Source organism: Notamacropus eugenii, chromosome 1 (genome assembly GCF_028372415.1).
Source record: "Notamacropus eugenii isolate mMacEug1 chromosome 1, mMacEug1.pri_v2, whole genome shotgun sequence".
NCBI lineage: Eukaryota > Metazoa > Chordata > Mammalia > Diprotodontia > Macropodidae > Notamacropus > Notamacropus eugenii.
Window position 1 is genome coordinate 218,260,414 of NC_092872.1, and position 18,726 is coordinate 218,279,139.

The following is an 18,726-nucleotide window of genomic DNA, read 5'->3' on the forward strand; positions in this document are numbered from 1 at the left end:
GGAAAAGTGCCTGTTGTGTCAGGTGTTGCCATTGAATCATTGGAACCTAGATTATCTGATAATCAAGTTAACCTCATTTCACAGATGAAAAAGTTAAGGCCCAGAGAGTTGAAGTGACTCACCCAAGGTCACACAGTTTCAGAGGCAAGATTTGAACATAAGTTTTCCGATTCCAGAATTTACATTTTTTTCCTTTTGGAACCTCATTGTCTCTCCAAATGGAAAGCTACATCTGTCAATAGAGGACAAGCCGAAGTTCAGAGCAAGGCTCAGAAACCCTCCATGAGGTGCTGAATTTTTAAAAAAAGTAACAACTTATGAAAGTCTACTGCAGAATGGAAGAAAGGCAGTCTATTTTGGTAGAGAGTACCCCTATACCAAGATAATTGTATATCCTTGCAGTATAGAAGGACGAATATTTATTTAAATGTCCAAGGTATTTGAAAACTACTCTAAGATTTAAATATCTTTTCTTAAATGCCATACGTAATTCATGCCATGTCTGGGCCTCTTGGAAGAAATAATTCCCCGAGATACTGGGGAGGAAGGGTCCATAAGCCAGTGATAGAGGAGGAGAGGAGCTGTTTAAAACATATGTCTAGATTGGGAAAATATTATTAAGACGAAACTGAGAGAGGGTCTCAGAAGTAAAAATGGGAACTTCTGGCCAACATCGTATTTAGATTAAATGTTCACTGGGGTCAGGAAAACCACTCATCAGACATCAGAAGGAGGAACAACATGGAGGGGAGGATTCATTTGAATTGTGCCCTTTGTTTAGGGAATAAAGAGTCATCCTTCATCTTATAGTATAGCAGTGGTACCCAATCTTGTACCAATTTAAAGTACCCTCAGTCTGGATAGTCTGATAGGTAATATGTTCTATATTCTTAAAATTTCCTTGTAATATCTCTCTTTAGTCTACGTCATGTGGAAGATGCTTTCTGCATCTAGAGAAAGAACTGATACATAGAATTATGTATAGAATGATTTTGCACACACATACACACACACACACACACACACATTTGTACCTAATGGAGCCATCTCTAGGGTGGGGGAAGGTGGAAGAAAAAAGAAAAAAAGGAAGTTACATGATAACTTTAATATATATTTTAAAGGAACAGCAAGTTGTACTTAATATATTCGCAGTTTGATGTGCAATCATCTTTTTTTCCTCCTATTTTACTGTTATGGAAATGCCTGTTTTATTTCTTAAGTTCAGAATAAAAGATATTAAAAAACACAGATAGTCATAGGCCAGTTGCATGAGTTTTATCTGTAATTTTTAATGGATTTAAAAATTTTGTCCCCATATTAGGAGAAATAGAACTGTGAAATCAGGTAGTTTTCCTATCATGACTCCAGAGAGCAAAATATCAACTTAGAAATTTTAATGAGAAGATATTGGAACACAAATTGACTTCTTTAGATTGGGATCTCCTTAAGGGAAGGAATCTGTCTTTCCAGTCTCTGCATCCCTGATAATACTTGGCACGTAATAAGTGCTTAGTAAGTGTTTATTGATGTGAATGGAATGTATTCTCCTTGCCCATCTCCTTTTGCCATTTCCTGTCTTATATCTTACAAAATTGTGTGTGTGTGTGTGTGTGTGTGTGTGTGTGTGTGTGTGTGTGTAAAATAGCATGATCTAGTATATACAGGGTTGACCTTAAAGTCAAGAATACCTGGTTTCAATCCTTTTCTCTCAAGAATAGTAGGGCTGTTACAATAGGTACGTCACTTCATCTTTCAGCACCTCCAGATGACTCTTATAATTTACCAATAGGTTGTTGATTTGATTCTGCAGAGGGAGTTCCCGCATGGAGAGTTCTCCATGTTGAAGAAATCATGGGTCTGGAATCTCTTGCCTACTAAGCACCCTCATGATCGTTGATGGGAATGATACTTGGTGAACACACATTGGAACTCTAATATCACAGTGATGGTTGTGTCTGTTCTCTGATTTCTGTCACTTTATGAAAACCCTAAAACCACCTGTAAATCTTAAATTGGTTAAAATGATGCAAGAGCAAACACCCTAGAAAGTCTGTAAATTTTAAAATGCTTAAAATGTATGAGATGATTTTTTTTGAAAAGCTCACAATTAATAATTTTAGTCGTATTCACTTTTCTGATCAAATGCACCAAGTGCTTTATTTTCTTGGGTGAAAATACAACAAAAGTTTCTTTGGTCCTAGTGTTTGAAGGTTATCATTGGAGATATATATGTGTATATAGATGTAAATATGCATATATTATTTTATATGTGTACACATGTAAGTTTTATATGTGTACATATTTATGTAAATGTATATACATATGTGTCTCTGTGTAAAAGCAATCTAGAATTATTAATTTGAAGTTTTTGCAGCAAACTTTGAAGGTCATTTCAAGAGGAACTCAGTTGATATCCATTGGCCTTGAGTGAAGAGACCTTGGCTCTGTTCTTAATTCTTCCACTGAATTGTGACTCAGTGACCTCTTTGAGTCATTTGTAGGAGGACTGTTTTTTCTCTATCTTATTGAGATGTGAGGAATGATAATATTTTGCCTTATAATCACTTAGGGCTCCCCAAAGGAAGGAAAACTATAAAAACAAGTTATCCTTGATTAAACACTGTGGATATTGCTATGTCTGCATGGGTAAAGTAAATGGCAGAGTTTAGCATCTATTTAGTAAAACTGATGAATATAAACACACTTTCTGAATAATTCATGCCATATCTTCCCCAATCCCTGGCCACTGTTGCCCCTTCAAATAAGAATTATTTAGGTGATTTCTCTATTTCTTTTTAGCCTGCATAGATATTGATTAAATATAGACTCAGCCACACTCTTGGACAAGAAGTCACAGAATCTTAGAATCCTATTGTTGGAGGATGTCTCAGAGGCCACGTTGTCCAACTTGGACTTAAACATCTTCTCTACTGCATATGTGACAAATAGTCATCCAGCATTTGCTTGAAAATATCTAATAATGGGGCAGCTAGGGAATATAGTGAATCTGAGGTCAAATTCAGTCTCAGATAGTTACTAGATGTGTGACCCTGGGTAAGTCATTTAACCCCAGTTGCCTCCAAAAAGAAAAAAGAAAATATCTAATAATGGGAAACACACTACCGCTGAAATTATTCAATATGGAGATGACTCCAATAATTATTTTGTCCTGGACAAAAAAGAATAGTGTACACTTTATTGGGGGGGGGTGATGGGCATTCCTTCTGAAAATTCATTTCATTGGGAGGCAGTTCAAATCCTGGCTAATTGCCAATAAGACTTTGAGAAAATCACTTTGGACTTCAGTTTCCTCATCTATCAGTTGAAGGAAACTGGACTAGATGATGCTTAAATTCCTTTCTATCTTTAAGTCTATGTCTTTAAGTATTTTATAAACATGCAAGGCCTATTAGAAACCAGCTTGGAAAATTATAATAAGAATTTATGTCACGATGAGAAGTTAAGTGAGACCACAGGCTTTTAGGACTGGAAGAGAAATTATAGGACATTTAGGTCAAACCCTGCATTTTGTAGATGAGGAAACAGATGAAATAAATTACCCAAGACTCTATAACTAACAAGTGACAGACAATTGAATTTAGATGTAGTTCTTCTGTATTCAAACTAAGTGCTCTTCCACACTATGCTACTTCTCAATGAAAGCCAATTCAGTAAAAATGGCTCATTTTACTGATTCGTTCCACATTGGTGCATTGCGGTCCTTTAGGAATGACCATCCATTAATTTATGAATCAAGGAAGCAATAGCATTATGGCTTGGGCACTAGGCAAGCAAGCTTTGTTTGGGCTGGCAGACTTTCTGTACCTACTTTACTGATATTCTTGCCAGGTATCATTTTTAAGCAATGATGAAAAATTGGGGTGGGGTTGACCTAGGTTGTGGCTTATCCCTGTAATCCATGCCACTGGGGGAGACTAAAGCCACTTTAGCTTAAGACAAAAGGCATTTAAGTCCTGTGAACATGTATATTTCAAGGATTTATAATTCCATTAGTGTAGGCGGTTCCTCCACCAATATAGATTGCTATTCCATATTGTAGGAGACTGGTATCAATATGGCAGGGTTATAGGAGTGGGGGAGGGAGGCACAAGGCTGCTTAAGGTGAGGTGAACTGATCAAGGTCAAAAGCAGAGCAGGTCAAAGCTTCCCTGTCAATCAATAGCGGAATTAGGCCCATTTGGTCCACTTCTACCTTGGGCCAGATAGCAAGAGCGAGACTCAAAATATTTCTTTTAAATAAAGGAAGTTTGGTTCAAATGGTGTCTTTAGATCTGAATACTGCCCTCACCTATGGAAAAAAGTCTGCCAAATCATCTAGGTGCCATTCATTTAATGTGGCTTCTTGTGTACCTCTACTTGCTTAGGAAAAAAAACCCAACAATCACAACTTTACTTCACACAAGACTCATGTTCAAACTGAGTTTGAGGGAGTTAGTTTCAATGAAGCAAATTATTTGTAGCAAGTATATTGTAATATGATTGTATCTGTGCATGCAATTAAAAAAAATCTATATTTAGATCTAACTTTTAGAAACATTCCTGATGGTGGGGATTGCTGTGGAAAGCTCTGAGTCACCTAGACTACTTGGGAAAGAATTCTCTGTTAGGATCTGTGAGGTCTTAAGGAATATTGTTATAGATTTTCAGTAATCTACTTGTGTCTGTGTTTCTTCTCATTTCCCATTTCCACATGGGCAGGCAGTATGATTTACCAAATAGCTGAAAATATCTTCCTCTTGTTTCAGAAATCTTAGCTCCATAAGGACAGAAAAGTAGCTTCTGGAAGAATACTGCTTGTCTGAGTCACATTCAGTTAAATAAAAAGTATAGTCTGGATGTAACTTGTTCATTTGTTTAATCCACATTTCAGTGTTTGGAAGAAAAGAAAGCCAGACTAAGGTTCTTCACATCCAAAGTGTTTTTTTCTGCATGTATGTATTTACCCACAATTCCTAATTGCCCTTAAAGGTACAGGTATTTGAGTCATAATGTCTCTCTCTCTCTTTTTCTCTCTGTCTCTTTTCCTCTCTCCCTCTCCCTGTCTCTGTCTCTCTCTTTTCTCACTCCTTCTCTGTCTCCCTCTCACTGTCTCCCTCTACCCCCATCCTTGGTTTGATCCAGATATTTACTACTAAATCTCAGAGACCCAGTTTACTCATGCAAAATAGGAAAATTTGCTGAGAAATCACTGTACAACTAATAGCAGGTGTCTCAATAAAGCAGTTCTACCTTGCTAAGCGATCTGGTATTTCTGACCTCAGTCAAAGCTTGGGAAATAAATGAACAGACCAGTGGGAGAAGGTGGACTTGAGATGTTTCAAAGCTGAATTGCTGAATGATCGTTGTACCATGCACAGCATGGAATTCTATTTGTATGACCGCATGAGGTTCTCATGGGGCCATGTTTACGTGGTAAACTCATATTATGAGCCAATGGCCAATGGGAATTGTTATCAAGTGATTATGAGCATCAGAAGAACAGGTTGTCCATGGTCCTAAAACAGCAGCAGGAGCAGCCATGGCTGGCTACTTTATCTCATCACTTTTCTCAATAAATGACACCAGGCCCGAGGTAAGAGTAACATCTATCAACTTTTTTTTGTCACATTAAAAAAAAAAGCTATTTTTTTTAAACTCAGAGGATGGCCTGTAGAAGAATGTTTCATTATATAAATAATACCTCTTTTTTTACCCTGATAAATGTTTAAACTGTCTTCCAGTTTGGGTCTTCATTGAAGAGTTTTCCAGCTACATGGAATTCAGCCCAAGATGCTCAGGACAGTGGGATTGATGGGGGCAACTGTGGGTGAGCTCTTTGTCTACATGAAATTGGTGCTGCTGGGTTGCAAACAAGATAACGGATTTATTGACTATTTTTTGCATTATGAACCACAGCAGAGTAATCACAAAGTTTCATTTTTGTTTTTGTCTTTGTCTTTTTTTGTGGGGGGAGGGAGTGTGATAAATATCCGGCTGATTGAAGTTTAAGGAATACTTTCAACTAAACCCACTTGGGAGTATCCTTGAAACATCCATGGGCAGAGTTGGAAGTTGCCTCACTTTGAGCAAAGGAGAAAATGGAGGAGAATGTCTAAACGGACATTCTCCAAGGGGAACATTGGATTTCCTCCTTGGCGACTTCAACCCTGAAGGAGAGGAGTTCTTGGTGATGAATCCTCTCTGTTTGGTGGCATTAGCAGCAGTAGCAGCACTGAGGGTGGCAGCAGAGAGGTAGGGTAGATGGGAGAGGAGAAGGGAAAGAGAGGAGAGGTGGTGGTGGTGGAGGGGGTTATTTCATGCAATAACTATCCTTCTCACAGACTGGCCATTTTGCATTCATCCAAACAGTATTCAACTTCTTGAGAGCTTGGAGGGTAACCCAACTTGGAAAGGACAGAATCCTTCAATTGGGTTGTTCTTAAAAAAACCCAGTGTTAAATTTTGCAATAGGTGCCAATTTTCAGATAAGTATGTTCAAGGAGATACCTGAATATATGTAAAATTATTCTGGGAGAGGGGTGCATTTTACTTTTTGTGGGGAAGGTGATAAAAGTGGAGAGGATTGCTAATTACTTTAATTTTCAAGAAATTCCTTCTGAAGCAAAGTCCTCTAAGTCATCAGTGGAGATAATGTCCAGATTTGGAGCTTCCCTCGGATCCTTTCCTAAGCTCCGTGGGACTTCCTCTGTGTGATCATGTGCGGGATTATGTACAGGTTCAGTATAGGATTGAGGACGTGGGTGTTTGGCACCTCCGAAGCTCTGGAGCCAGTGGTCAGCTGATTCTCTGGCTTGAGGCTCCTGCCTTAGAAAAGTGGGTGCTGAGAGCTGTGAAGAGGACCTCAGCGGTGTTAAAGAAGTCACTGGTAGAGGGTGGAGGCCAGGATACATCAAGTAAGGAGAATGTAAAATTTCTGAAGAGGGTATTTCAGGGGAGCTGATTTCAGATGGGATTGATACTTTGACATACTTGCCTGTCTCTGGGTCATAGAATGTCTTGATTCGCACCTGGAGTGGTAGATCAAACACATAGTACTCTCCAGAGTGAGGATCCTGGAGGATTTTCTTCTGAGTGGCAGGGTAGGAGGACATAGGGATTACTGACTGAGCACCACTAGGTCTCCTTGTAATAGACTCAGAGAGTCCAGCCACTGAATGCCGATGAACAGGAGGTGGAAGGGAACGGACTCGGGGGAAGTTGGATCTTGGAATCGCTGCAGGGGATAAAGGCCTTTTCCAAATCACATCTGCACCTTCCATTTGAGGGCTTTCCTCCTGAATTTCAGACAATTTTTCTTGCTGCAGGTCCATCTTTTTCCTTTTGTTTGCCAATTTCTTTGCTCGTCTTAAGGCTTTTTCGGTTTTTGGTGGGACAGCTGGTGGTTTGTTCATTGACTTTTCCATGTGAATGGTGGACTGTGTTCTCTCATAGGGAGCTGCCCAGCTACTAGTCTCCTCCAACAATGCATCCCGTGTAGACAAAGCCATATGTTCTTCAGCAGATGAATCAAATTGGGGGTTACCTCCTATACTTGGTATCACAGCATGTGTAATATCTTCCCTTGCTGTTTTGGCACCAGCTTTTCTCTCTGATCCTAGACTGGTTATACTGGAACATGTGCTGGGCAAGGGGCTTATTATGCCTGAGTTTGGGAAATCTCCCTGCAATATACCTGAGTCTAGAGGACCTTGTAATGCACCATCCAACATGGTACTGGCTGCAAGGGAATAAACACTGCTATCTACTATGGAGCTGGCTATAGGTGAGTTCATCATCTCACTAGGGACTATATTTTTCACCAAAGACCCTTCTCTGGGAGTGGACAGTAAGTGTTTTCTAGAATATTGAATTTTCCGTTCTGAATGGGCTCCTCTTAACTGGCTTGCTGGTGGTTGATTCCCAGAACCTTCATTTGACAAAATGGTGGGTTTGACTCTGAAGGAGATAGGTTCCTTTTTATTCTTGTAATCATTTTCAAGATCATTTCCTGTAACTTTATTTAATAAATTTTGAGTGGGCCTGATTCCATCACTCTCTTTCATATATGGGAAGAATGAAGAGTTGCTGTCATCTTCCAGAAGACTAGCTTCTGTTACTTCCTGGACATTTTCCATCTTTATTGATCCAAAACCCTGTCCACTATCACTCACACTCCTGGAGGTTTTATGTGGACCACTTGATGTTGAAAGCTGGACATTTTGAGCATTTGCTATATCTTGGGATTCCAGCTGGTATAAGTGAGTGTTTTCTCCATGTTCTACCACTTGGCTCTCTACTTCTCTCTGACTATTACTTTGAGTATTTTCTAAGGATGAAGTCCTCAGTAGGGGCAGTATGATGGGCTTGATCACTGGGGATGATTTGAAGGTATTGTCTTTGATTGTAAACATAATGTGCTTGTTTGAATTTGGGGAAGGTGATAATGGAGGATCTTTAATGTCAGGAAGAGAAATATTCTTATTTTCTCCTAACCAAACATCTCTGCAATTGGCTTCTTCCTTTGACTCTATCATCACTCTATCTCTAGACATGCTTTCATCCTCTCTCTGAGACATTTTCTCCTTGTTACTGTCTTCAGCACTAGCAAAGCCATTGCTTAAAGCATAGTATTGCAAATCATCCTTTCTTAAATCCTTTTCTTTCTTCTCAATTTTCTGACTTTCCTCTAGGCTCACATTACTTTTTCTGTCTTCCTTCTGGCATTCTGTAAAACACGTTTTCTGCTGATCCTCAAACGAGGCAAAAGATTGGTCTGAAGAACTAGTGCTTATTTTGGCCTTGCTTTTGAGGTTTGGCATGAAATCAGACTGGGCATCACTATAGAACACATCTTCTTCCTCTGGGGAAAGTGGACCTGGTGAGATTTTCTGGCTGAAATTTGTATTCTGTGATCCTGAATCTCTCTCATGGTCAGTCTCTTGGGAAATGGATCTTGGTAATCCATTTTCAAGGTGGTGAATACTCAGTTTATCTTCAATTTTTCCATCCACTAGATCCCTACTACAAAGCTTCAAGGAGAGGTGAGGCTGACCTTTCTTTAAATTATGTTCATTTGCTTGGTGGTGATACTGTTGAGACTCCATATCGCCGTTTCTAGGATCTTTGATGTCTAGGTCATCATTCTTGAATTCATTCTGTTCTAAATTCTCCCCATTGACATAGAAAGAGGGTTCTTCTATTGTCTGAGGTGAGCTAAGAGTTAGGTAATTATCTGTCAAGTCTCCATTAATATCTCCTTTATGGCCCTTCTCCTTCATATTGACATAGGGCTGATGTTTCAGTTTGTCCTTGGTTGACATGTGTGGAGAAATTTCTTCAGATCCATTGGACATAAAAACGCCATTGCTTATATTTTCTTGCTTGACAGGGTCCCTAGCTTTTGCTTTCTCATCATGACTTTTTAGGAGAGGGGAGGCACTGTACGTACTCTTGACTCTTTTTCGGACATCTTTGAGATTGAACAACAAACTAGGCACTTTTGACTTATAACTGTCTCGAGATGGATATTCATTAAGTCCCTCATTTTCATTTGATCCCATTGACTTTTCTGGGGGAGGGAGTGTTTCCAACTCTGACTGATTTTCTGAGTCTAGAACATGCTTTGTTGGTATAACAGGTGTCAAAAGCTTACTGATATTAAAAGGAGGCTCATAGCATTCATTTAAATTTGCTTGTTCTTCTATTGCATCATCTTCAGGAAACTCTCCTGTAGGATCTGACCTTTTATACAAAGGTGGGACTTTCCCATTGGTATTCTTTTCGTTTGATGACTCCTGTGTTTTCTCTTTTCCTCCTTTGCTGATTTTTGATCGCCGCCATGGGGCTTTTGAAGTCTCAACTCGAGCCTTGAGCTCTGAACTGGGAGCCTTCCCCTCCATGGCAAAGCTTTGGGATTCAGGAGCTGATTGAACATTAGACACTTGGGATAGAGAAGTGGATGGAGTCCCTGCCACCAGAGTTTTCTCTTCTGGCTTCATGGGTACTCTGGTATGGCTGGGTGATGTTTTGTGTCTGCTTGGGTGGAGCTCTCTTGGTGGTGGTGGGTTTTCCTCATAATTTGAGGGAGCTTTGACTTCTGGCATCAGTTCATCAGCTTCCTTTCTCTCAAGCAGTTTCTTGTGATGCGCATTCCATGACTCAAAAGCACTGTTTTCACTAACAAGAAAATTCCCTTTGCTTACTCGTTCATTGGCTTTCCCACTCTTACCCTTTGCTGTCTTTGGTGGTGGAAGATGGATATTTGACTCAAATGACTTGGAAGTATCCACAGGATCTGATTGGAAACCATCAACACTAGATGTTAGGTCACTAGCACTTGGTGAATTTGGTGTGCCTTGCCTGCCATCAGGCCAACTGGTATTTTGATACGTATTGGAAATTTCAGCAGGTACCTTCCTGACAGTTAAAAAAGCTGAATCCATGCAGAAATTCACACCGCTTCCTGGTAGAGGCACACATTTTAGAGGGTTTTTCGGAGCAGACTGTTTGCTGCTGGGAGGCAGACTGTCAGAACCTGAATTTTCTGTCCTATCAAAAGATTTAATTAATGAAGATACTTTGGAGACAGGTTTACTACTCCTCATACCAGAAACTGGGATCTCCAGTTTTCTCCGTGTGGTGACTGGTGGTGGTGTGTTGCTTTTGGGGTATCTTTCCTCTCCTTGGACATACTTGGGCAACTGTTGGAATGTAGATGCCCAGCGGGCATGTTCATTTCCATGTACTCGTATCCTGTTGCAGAGGTTGCTTTTCTTGATGGCATGGCTGCCTGATCCCTGTTGAAAGCTCCCAAAAAACTGCCGGGCAAAATCTGGTGAACTGACGAGATTAGAGTCATTGAAGGAGGTATCCTCTGAAATGCACAGACTTCTAAAGGCTCGGTCTGTGAGATTGCTAACTTCTCTATCTGCATCATCCAAGACACTCCCGATACTTGAGGAATCACTGAGTGCATCTGTGTATTTCTTACTCCCTTGCATTGTCTGGACAGGCATGAAGAGGAGATCCACAAAATGAAAATTTTTTTTTTCTGTAAAGTTGATTTCTGTTCAATGATTTTTTTTTATACTATCTTCCTCCAAAATGTGCTCATTTAGTTCACTCGATGAAACCGCAAAATAGAACCTTTTTTCTCTGTAAGAAAAGAATTAGCAGGGGTATGAATGTGATAGTGTATAAATAAATCAGAAAGAAAATCACAAACCTGTATAGACTACTTATGTCCACTGAAATTTACACAAGTACTTGAAGATTTGCGAAGGGCCTTGAAACTTTTAGCTCATTTGGTCCTAACAATGGTGTGGTAACTTAGGTACCATTATCACCACTTTACATATGAGAAAGAGAAGGACCAGAGAGGTTAAGTTGGAGAAGGAATGTGAAATAATAGATAGAATTCTCTGTTAGGGAGTTGAGAAAACCTGGGTTCAAATTCTACCTCTGACACTTGTAATGTGAATGTGGTTAAATCACTTAATTTCAAAGAGACTCACTTTCCCCATTTAAAACATGATGATAATAATACCCAAAGTATTTATTTCATGATCTTATTGGGAAGCTGAAGGAATCTGATATATTTAAGGTGCTGTACAAATTTTAGAATCCTAACTACATCCAGTTATTGTTAAGTGGCTACGCCCATTGTCATACAGCTATTAAGATGCTATATTCAATTATAAACATCTCTGGACTCCAAGTCTAGAACTCTTTACACAACACAACCTTGTCTTTCTTGCACCCAACCTTATCTATGGTAGCAAACATCAACCTCATAAGCTGGAGAACAGAATATTGACATAGGTATGTTGTCACTCTTCATTTGGGGAATCATTTTCAAATTTGTTGTCTCAACTGGAGTTTGATATAACTTAAATTTGCTGGGGTGCTTTGAGTTCCTGAAGTGAAAGATGTAATCAATAATTTAATAGTAACAACAATAAGATAATAATATATAATATAATAATAACAGGTATGATAATATGATAAGGGGTCAGAGAATATGCTCCTTGTTCATTATTTGGTCTTGAGGGTTATTATTAGGGTTTTTGTGGAACAGAAATATGTTCAGATGGTCATAGATTAAGAATTGAAAGGCACCTCAGAGTTAATATTGTCTGTGTGATAAGGAAACTGAGGCAGACAGAGGTTGAATGACCTGCCCGGGTCACCCAGCTAGTAAGTGTCTGAGATGGTATTCAAACCCAGTCTTTCTGAACCCAAAATTCTGCATTCTCTCCACTTATCCCATGGGTTTGATCCCAATCAAAGGATACAAGATGCAAGAGAAAGGAGAATTGGATAAGGAGAGAAGAAACCTAGGTTGTCATCCCAGATCTATTAACAACGATAATAATAATGACATAAAGTGCTTTAAATTTTAGAAGGTGCTTTAATAGGTACATCTCATACTTTCCTGGCTGTGTGACCTTGAATGTCATTTAATTTCCTTGGGCCTCAGTTTACTCATGTGTGGAATGAAGGGGCTGAACTACATGGTCTTTGAGGTTATCCCTTTCAACTTGAACATGTTATTCTATAAGTCTAATCTATGTTATGATTCTGTCATCTTATTCTTATTCATTAACATATAGTTGGTCCAAGGGTCATTTTGTAGATATCAGGAACACTGACTGGGAAGAAGGCATCAGGATAGTAGAAGTATAGACCATTTTCTCATTCCTACTTCATGTCTTCTTTTCTCCAGTGGTGGAACCATTTCTCTTTGGCTCCTACTCCCTAATTCTGAGTCTCAAGATGCTTGATCAGTTGGGCTGTGGATAATATCAAGCCCTATCTAGGCTCCATTCTGGGCTTCTCACTCTACATTCACCTTGTAGAGGGGAGAAATGAGTAAGTCAGATTATCCTTGACCATCCTTGACCAAGCAAGGGATATCTTCTCAGAAGAATCCCTGGGTCTTATAAGATATTTGTTCATGTCTTAGTCAACAGAGGCAGTGTGGTACAGTGATTAGAGAGCTATCTTCAAAACCAGGAAGATTTGAGTTCAAGAAACACCTCTGACACATATTGACTTTGTGACGTTGGTCACAAAGATGGTGCAAGGGATAGAGTCCTATGCTTGGAGTCAGGAAGAGCTGAGTTCATATTCAGCCTCACACACTTGGTAGCTGTGTGATCCTGGACAAATCACTTAACTTCTGTCTGCAAAATGTGACTAATAAGAGCATCTACCTCAAAGGGTTGTTGTGAGGATCAAATGAGATAACATTTGTAAATCACTAAGAACACCAAGTGCCTGGTGTGTAGTAGTTTCTAAGTGAATGCTTGTTCCTTTCCCTTTCTCTCTCAGTGCAGTGGACAATTCTCCAAGATTTTCAATTTCAGAGAAAGAATTCTTAGAAGTTCCCCATGTGAATGAGATCATATAGAAACAACACTGAAAGCTGCTACAAGAAAATACAAAAAAAGTTTCTTGGAAACTGTTAGTCATACTACTTGCACTTGAGATCAATTTTATTCTCATATCTCTCAAGAAACAGATGGATTCTATATTTGCAGCAGCAGGCTCATAATATTTCCACAGATGTACATGATTTACTGGCCTGAATGGACATAATGTGGTACAATGAGAAGAGAGTTGGATTTGTAATTATAGGACCTGAGTTCAAATCTTGACTTTGCGACTTACTATCGGTGTGACCTTGGGTAAGTGACTAAGCTTCTCTGGGCCTCTGCTTCCTTACTTATAAAGTGATGAGGTTTGCCTAAATGGCCTTTAAGGATCCTTCCAGTCTCAACTCCATTATCTTATGACTTGTCAATTGAGTGAAAGTTAATTTATTCAAATAACTAGTTTGTCTAACTTTTTCATTTTCCTTCAAATAAATCAACCAGATATTTATCTGATCTATTTGACCTGAAAATGGCTCAGTTGTCTTGGTGTTATGTAGACCATCTCAATGTCCATTATAGTTGAAATCCAAAGTCCACTGAGGCAAAGGCAACTGGTCAGAGGTAAAGTATATTTGGCTTGAGGATTTCAGTTGAAATTATCTGTTGAGCTCAGTAGAGATCACATATTTACTCATGTCCCCAGTGCTATGGACATAATTTTTACCCTTGGTGAAAACATGGATAGTTACACATGCCATGTGAACATGACTAACACTGAAACTGATAAGTTGATAGTATACTTCACCCATATTTTTGTACAGTAATTCTGGGTTCAGAAATTATACCCTTTGAAAAAGATTGTTGAAGCGTAACTAAGAAGAAGGTTAGGAAATGAGTCAAATCCAGACAAAACATCCATGATGTCAGTCACTTAGATCTTCTTTTGCCTGGCTAGGATACATGGTTTGGGATGCTATTAAAAGAGCTTCAGGTTTCAAGTATGCGTGTGTTTCGGGGAGGAGATTGGATTACACAACAACATTGTTCTATGGTCCTATGGGTAGTTTGTTTCCAAACATTCTTGCTTTAATCATCTTTGCCTGAAACCTTGGCCTCCATTTATCTTAATTTGGGGCACATGTCCCCCTCTGTCTATTGACTATGGCAACACTCAGGATTTTCAAATGCTAATTCATAGTTAGGACATGAGACTTTCCATTGGAATGAAAGGGATAGAGAACATTTAGCTTTATTACAGCTCTTTCGCATGTGGGTCTCAATATTCTGGATCCAACTATTTCTGTGTTAGATTACACAGATTAAAAAAACAAACAGGATGATTTGCTTCTTTGCAAGGAAACAAAAGCTCTGTATATTTTACCTCCTTAAAGGCTACCAAAGGAAATGATGAAGTCAATCTAGTGTGCTTGAAAGCTTGGTCCACCTATCCATACTGGACAAGTTAAGTAATTCTCAGTGCTGTGCTATGGATATTTGTCAGTCATTTCAATATTGCCAATAACTTAATTAAATAAGACACAATTTCCTTCAACTCAGAGTACTATTTTAAATTGTCAAAAACTAGACTACTCAGAAGGTTTAACATTAGAATTCCACTATGAATTTAAACTCCCCAATGAGATGTCATTTAGGACTATTTGATAATTCCAAAGTGGTAAAAGCATCATGAACAATGGAAACAGTTACCCAAGTATTTCAAGGAAAAAAATATCACTTGTCTCAAAGGGAAAAAAAGGAAAAGATAGCTTTTTTTCCTTTCCCCTCACTCCCTTGAGTTATTCATTAATTTTCTTAGTTCTTCATTCCATTTACTTAGAGATCTAGTGTGGGTTGTAAATGGTTATGTCATGAAAGTGACTCCCCTGCCTCCTTTTATAAAGAAACAGTAAAAAAACCCCCCCAAAACAGAATAGTCAAATATGTGGATCCTATTCAGAATAATTGCAGCCAATATAAAAAACTGTCTTTAAAGAGTTCTCAGGAACCTTACCTGTTATGGGTGTGAATACCACAGGAGCATATCTTCATGTAATTTTCTCTGGCCTTCTGTGTATTTAGAATTTCTTGGAGTAGTTGTATTTTGTTTCATTGTTGTCCATCTATAAAGAGTAAAAAAATAATTCAAAGGAATTCAACTGACCAGAAGGATATTTTTTCCTCTCATGTGTTTGGCCTTCAACATTTTTTTATTGTTATCGAGCTTTGCCAAATCCCCATCATGGTTAGAACCCAAACAGATGTCTTTTCCACACCGAGGACCCATTGGAGGACTTAGGTAGACTTAGCTTGGAGAAAAGAAGACCATGGGTAGATGGAGAGAATGAGAAAAAGAGAATGAGACATGATTGTTGTCTTCAAGTCATATGGAAGAGGATTCTTAGAGATGTAGATCTGGAAAGGACCAAAGAGACTGTCTAGTTCAACCTCCTTGTCTTACAAAAGAGGAAAATGAAATCCATAGAGGTCAAGTGACTTCACACAAATAGGTGAAATGTGAACCCAAGTTCTTTGACAATCAGGACACTTTCCATTGTGCCACACTGATTCCTTGTTTAGACTGGCAGGCCTCTAAAGACAGAAATAGGAGTAGATTGCCAAGAAGCAAATTTAATTGTGATGTAAGGAGAAAAACTGTTTTAACAATTAAGAACTATACCAATGTGAAATGGGCTACTTTGGGGGTAGAAGGTTCCTCCTCTCTAGAAAGAGATCGTTAAGAAAAGAATGGATGTTCATTTGTTGGGGAAGTCTTGTTTGAAAACTGAATAGCCTCTTAGGCTTCCAACTCTGAAGTTTTGTGATTCCTGACTTTCTTTATTTAGTCGCAATACAATAATGATTCAGAAGACAGTTTGAGGCATTTTGAATTCTTAATGCAACCAGAGCATCAAATTAAATCAAAACAATCTCCAATTATTTTAGTGAGCAAAATCTGACCCAAGGCAGTTTTCCCATGTGCATAAACAATGAAGCTTTTTTTCCAGTTAAAGTTAAGGAAAGTCCGTGCAGCCAAACCTGAGTCCACTTACAAAGCAATAGTACAGTATTTAATTTATTGTTGGCAGGAGAATCTAGTAACCACTCTGACAGTTAAGGGACCAAAAAGCTGCCCAGGAGACTTTCAAAAGTGTTCACAATGAAGTATAAACTAATTAAAATAAACCCACTATGCAAATTTTAAACACAAATTATCAAGAGAAAGTATACATGTCCAAAGTTTTTTGTGGATGGAAGGTACTGGGTAAGAATCTAGACCAAGCTGGTTTATTGATAATAAGAATAATTCTAATAGCTTACATTTGTGTAGCATGTTTCTGCAGAGAATCACAGAGCTTTGCAGATGCCAAACCAATACTATACCTATAATCACACAATCACAAAGCCAAAGGATTATTTTTGCCACCCCATCTTTTCTGGCATAAACTGAGGCACACAAGTATTTTGTCAGATGATCACAGATTTCATTAGAGAAATAAAAAATATTATAAGCAATGTACTTTCACTATCTCTAACATAAGAGCTGAAGAAAGTTCATTTATTAAAGAAGTGTTTATTATCTCTCAATCAATCAAAGAGGAAGCATTTATTGAGTACCTACTATGTGCTAGTCACCTATTCACAAGCAGCCTACATTCTAACAGGGGAAACAAAATATTTATAGATAAGTATATAAGAAAAAATAAATAGACACTAAATGAATATGTAATAAATAGAAGGTAGTTAGGGAGGGAAGGCATTAGCAGTTGTGGGGATCAGGAAAGGATTCATGTAGAAGGTGGCATTTGAACTTTGTCCTGAAGAAGGCTTGGGTGTTTCTGCAGATAATCACAGAGCTTTGCAGATATGAAATCACTACTATTCAGAGGGTGCTGGGGGAGAAAAAAGTTTAGATAAAGCATAGACCCTGAGCTCATGGAACTTACAGTCTAGTGGAGGAATCACGCACTTGAACACACAAACATGCATAAACCTGGACACACAATATTTTATGGTAAATGTATTGAAGAATTTCATGTGCTTGAAATAATTGGGTCATATCAGATGTCATCACCCTGGTTAATTCAGCGGTCTTAATGAACATTCTGGGCTGTGATGTAGTAGATCCAAAGTGATGTGGCAGAGAGATGTCAAGCCAGGCCTGAATCATGGCTTGCCCTTGCTGTGTAACCTTGGGAAAGTAATTAAATAACTCTGGGCTTCGGTTTCCCACCTGTAAAATTAAAGAGGTCTTCCATCTCTACATCCCATGATGCTGTGATCTGGGATTTGTCAGTCAGACCATAGTTAGACAATAAACATTTATTAAGCACCTACAATGTTTCTAGGCACTGAGCTTAGTGCTAGAATATGAAAAAAGTGCCTGATCTCATGAAGCACTCAGTCCAATAAGGGAAACACATATAAACAACTATATACCAACAAGAACTATGCAGAAAAAATTGGAAATAATCAATAGGAGAAAGGTACTAGAATGGAGAGGAGTTTGGACAGGCACCTTTAGGAAGTAGAATTTTATCTGGGATCTGAAGGAAGCCAGGGAAATAAGGAAGAAAAGATGAGATGAGAGAGAGAGTTCCAGCCAATGGATATGGTTCAAAACATTGATTCAGTTCGGTAACCACAAGTACACCCCAGCCAAGTGACAGAAATATTAGCTTTAGGATCTCTCTACCTGAATATTCTGCTGGAACTTTAAACTCAGAGTGCTCTCAAATGAAATTTCTCTTTTGTTGAAACTATTCCTTCTTTGCAGTTCATTCTCTGTCTCTTCTACTAGTTTATTTTGTGTCAGGGACTGGATTGTATGATCTCTAAGGTCTCTTTCAGTTTCATATCCTATGATCCTATGAAATAGTGTTATTTTTGACCCTTCCTCCTCTCCTCTCCTCTCCTCTCCTCTCCTCTCCTCTCCTCTCCTCTCCTCTCTTCTCCTTGCTATCCACCTATTCTTTTTGATTCCATTTCCCTAATATGGATTCTCTTTGTTACTAGTCTAGTACAGATCCCCATTTACTCCTATCTATCTGGATTCTTCTAGTAGTAGTGTGTTTCCATCTATACTTTCTTCCCTTCTAATTAGTCCTTCACATCATTGACATATTGCCACATCATTGGGGGCCATCTCCAGTCATCCTGATCTATATCTTGCCACTGGACCCAGAAGGCTTTGGAGGAGAGAGTGAGGCTGGTGACTTTGCACAGCCCTGCCTCACTTAAATCCAATTCACTTGCAAGTCATGACATCATCTTCCTGAGGTCATGGTCCTCTTCAAGAATGAAGGACAAATACAACAACAGCAACATATGTCCAGGTATTTCCATTTTCTCT

The 18,726-nt window shown here is 38.8% G+C and overlaps 1 protein-coding gene across 3 annotated transcripts in view; it reads right to left on the reverse strand.

The window, feature by feature from the left end:
* Positions 1 to 1,086: 1,086 nt before the first annotated feature.
* Positions 1,087 to 18,726, reverse strand: part of C1H10orf71 (chromosome 1 C10orf71 homolog) — a 44,828-nt gene continuing 27,188 nt past the window's right edge. For all 3 annotated transcript variants that reach the window (XM_072627477.1, XM_072627476.1, XM_072627475.1), the window contains 2 exons: positions 15,388 to 15,496; positions 1,087 to 11,154 (listed from right to left, as the gene is read on the reverse strand). In XM_072627477.1, coding sequence (XP_072483578.1) covers positions 6,603 to 11,015 — 4,413 coding nt within the window. In that variant the 5' untranslated portion in view covers positions 11,016 to 11,154; positions 15,388 to 15,496 and the 3' untranslated portion in view covers positions 1,087 to 6,602. The remainder of the gene's footprint in view (positions 11,155 to 15,387; positions 15,497 to 18,726) is intronic.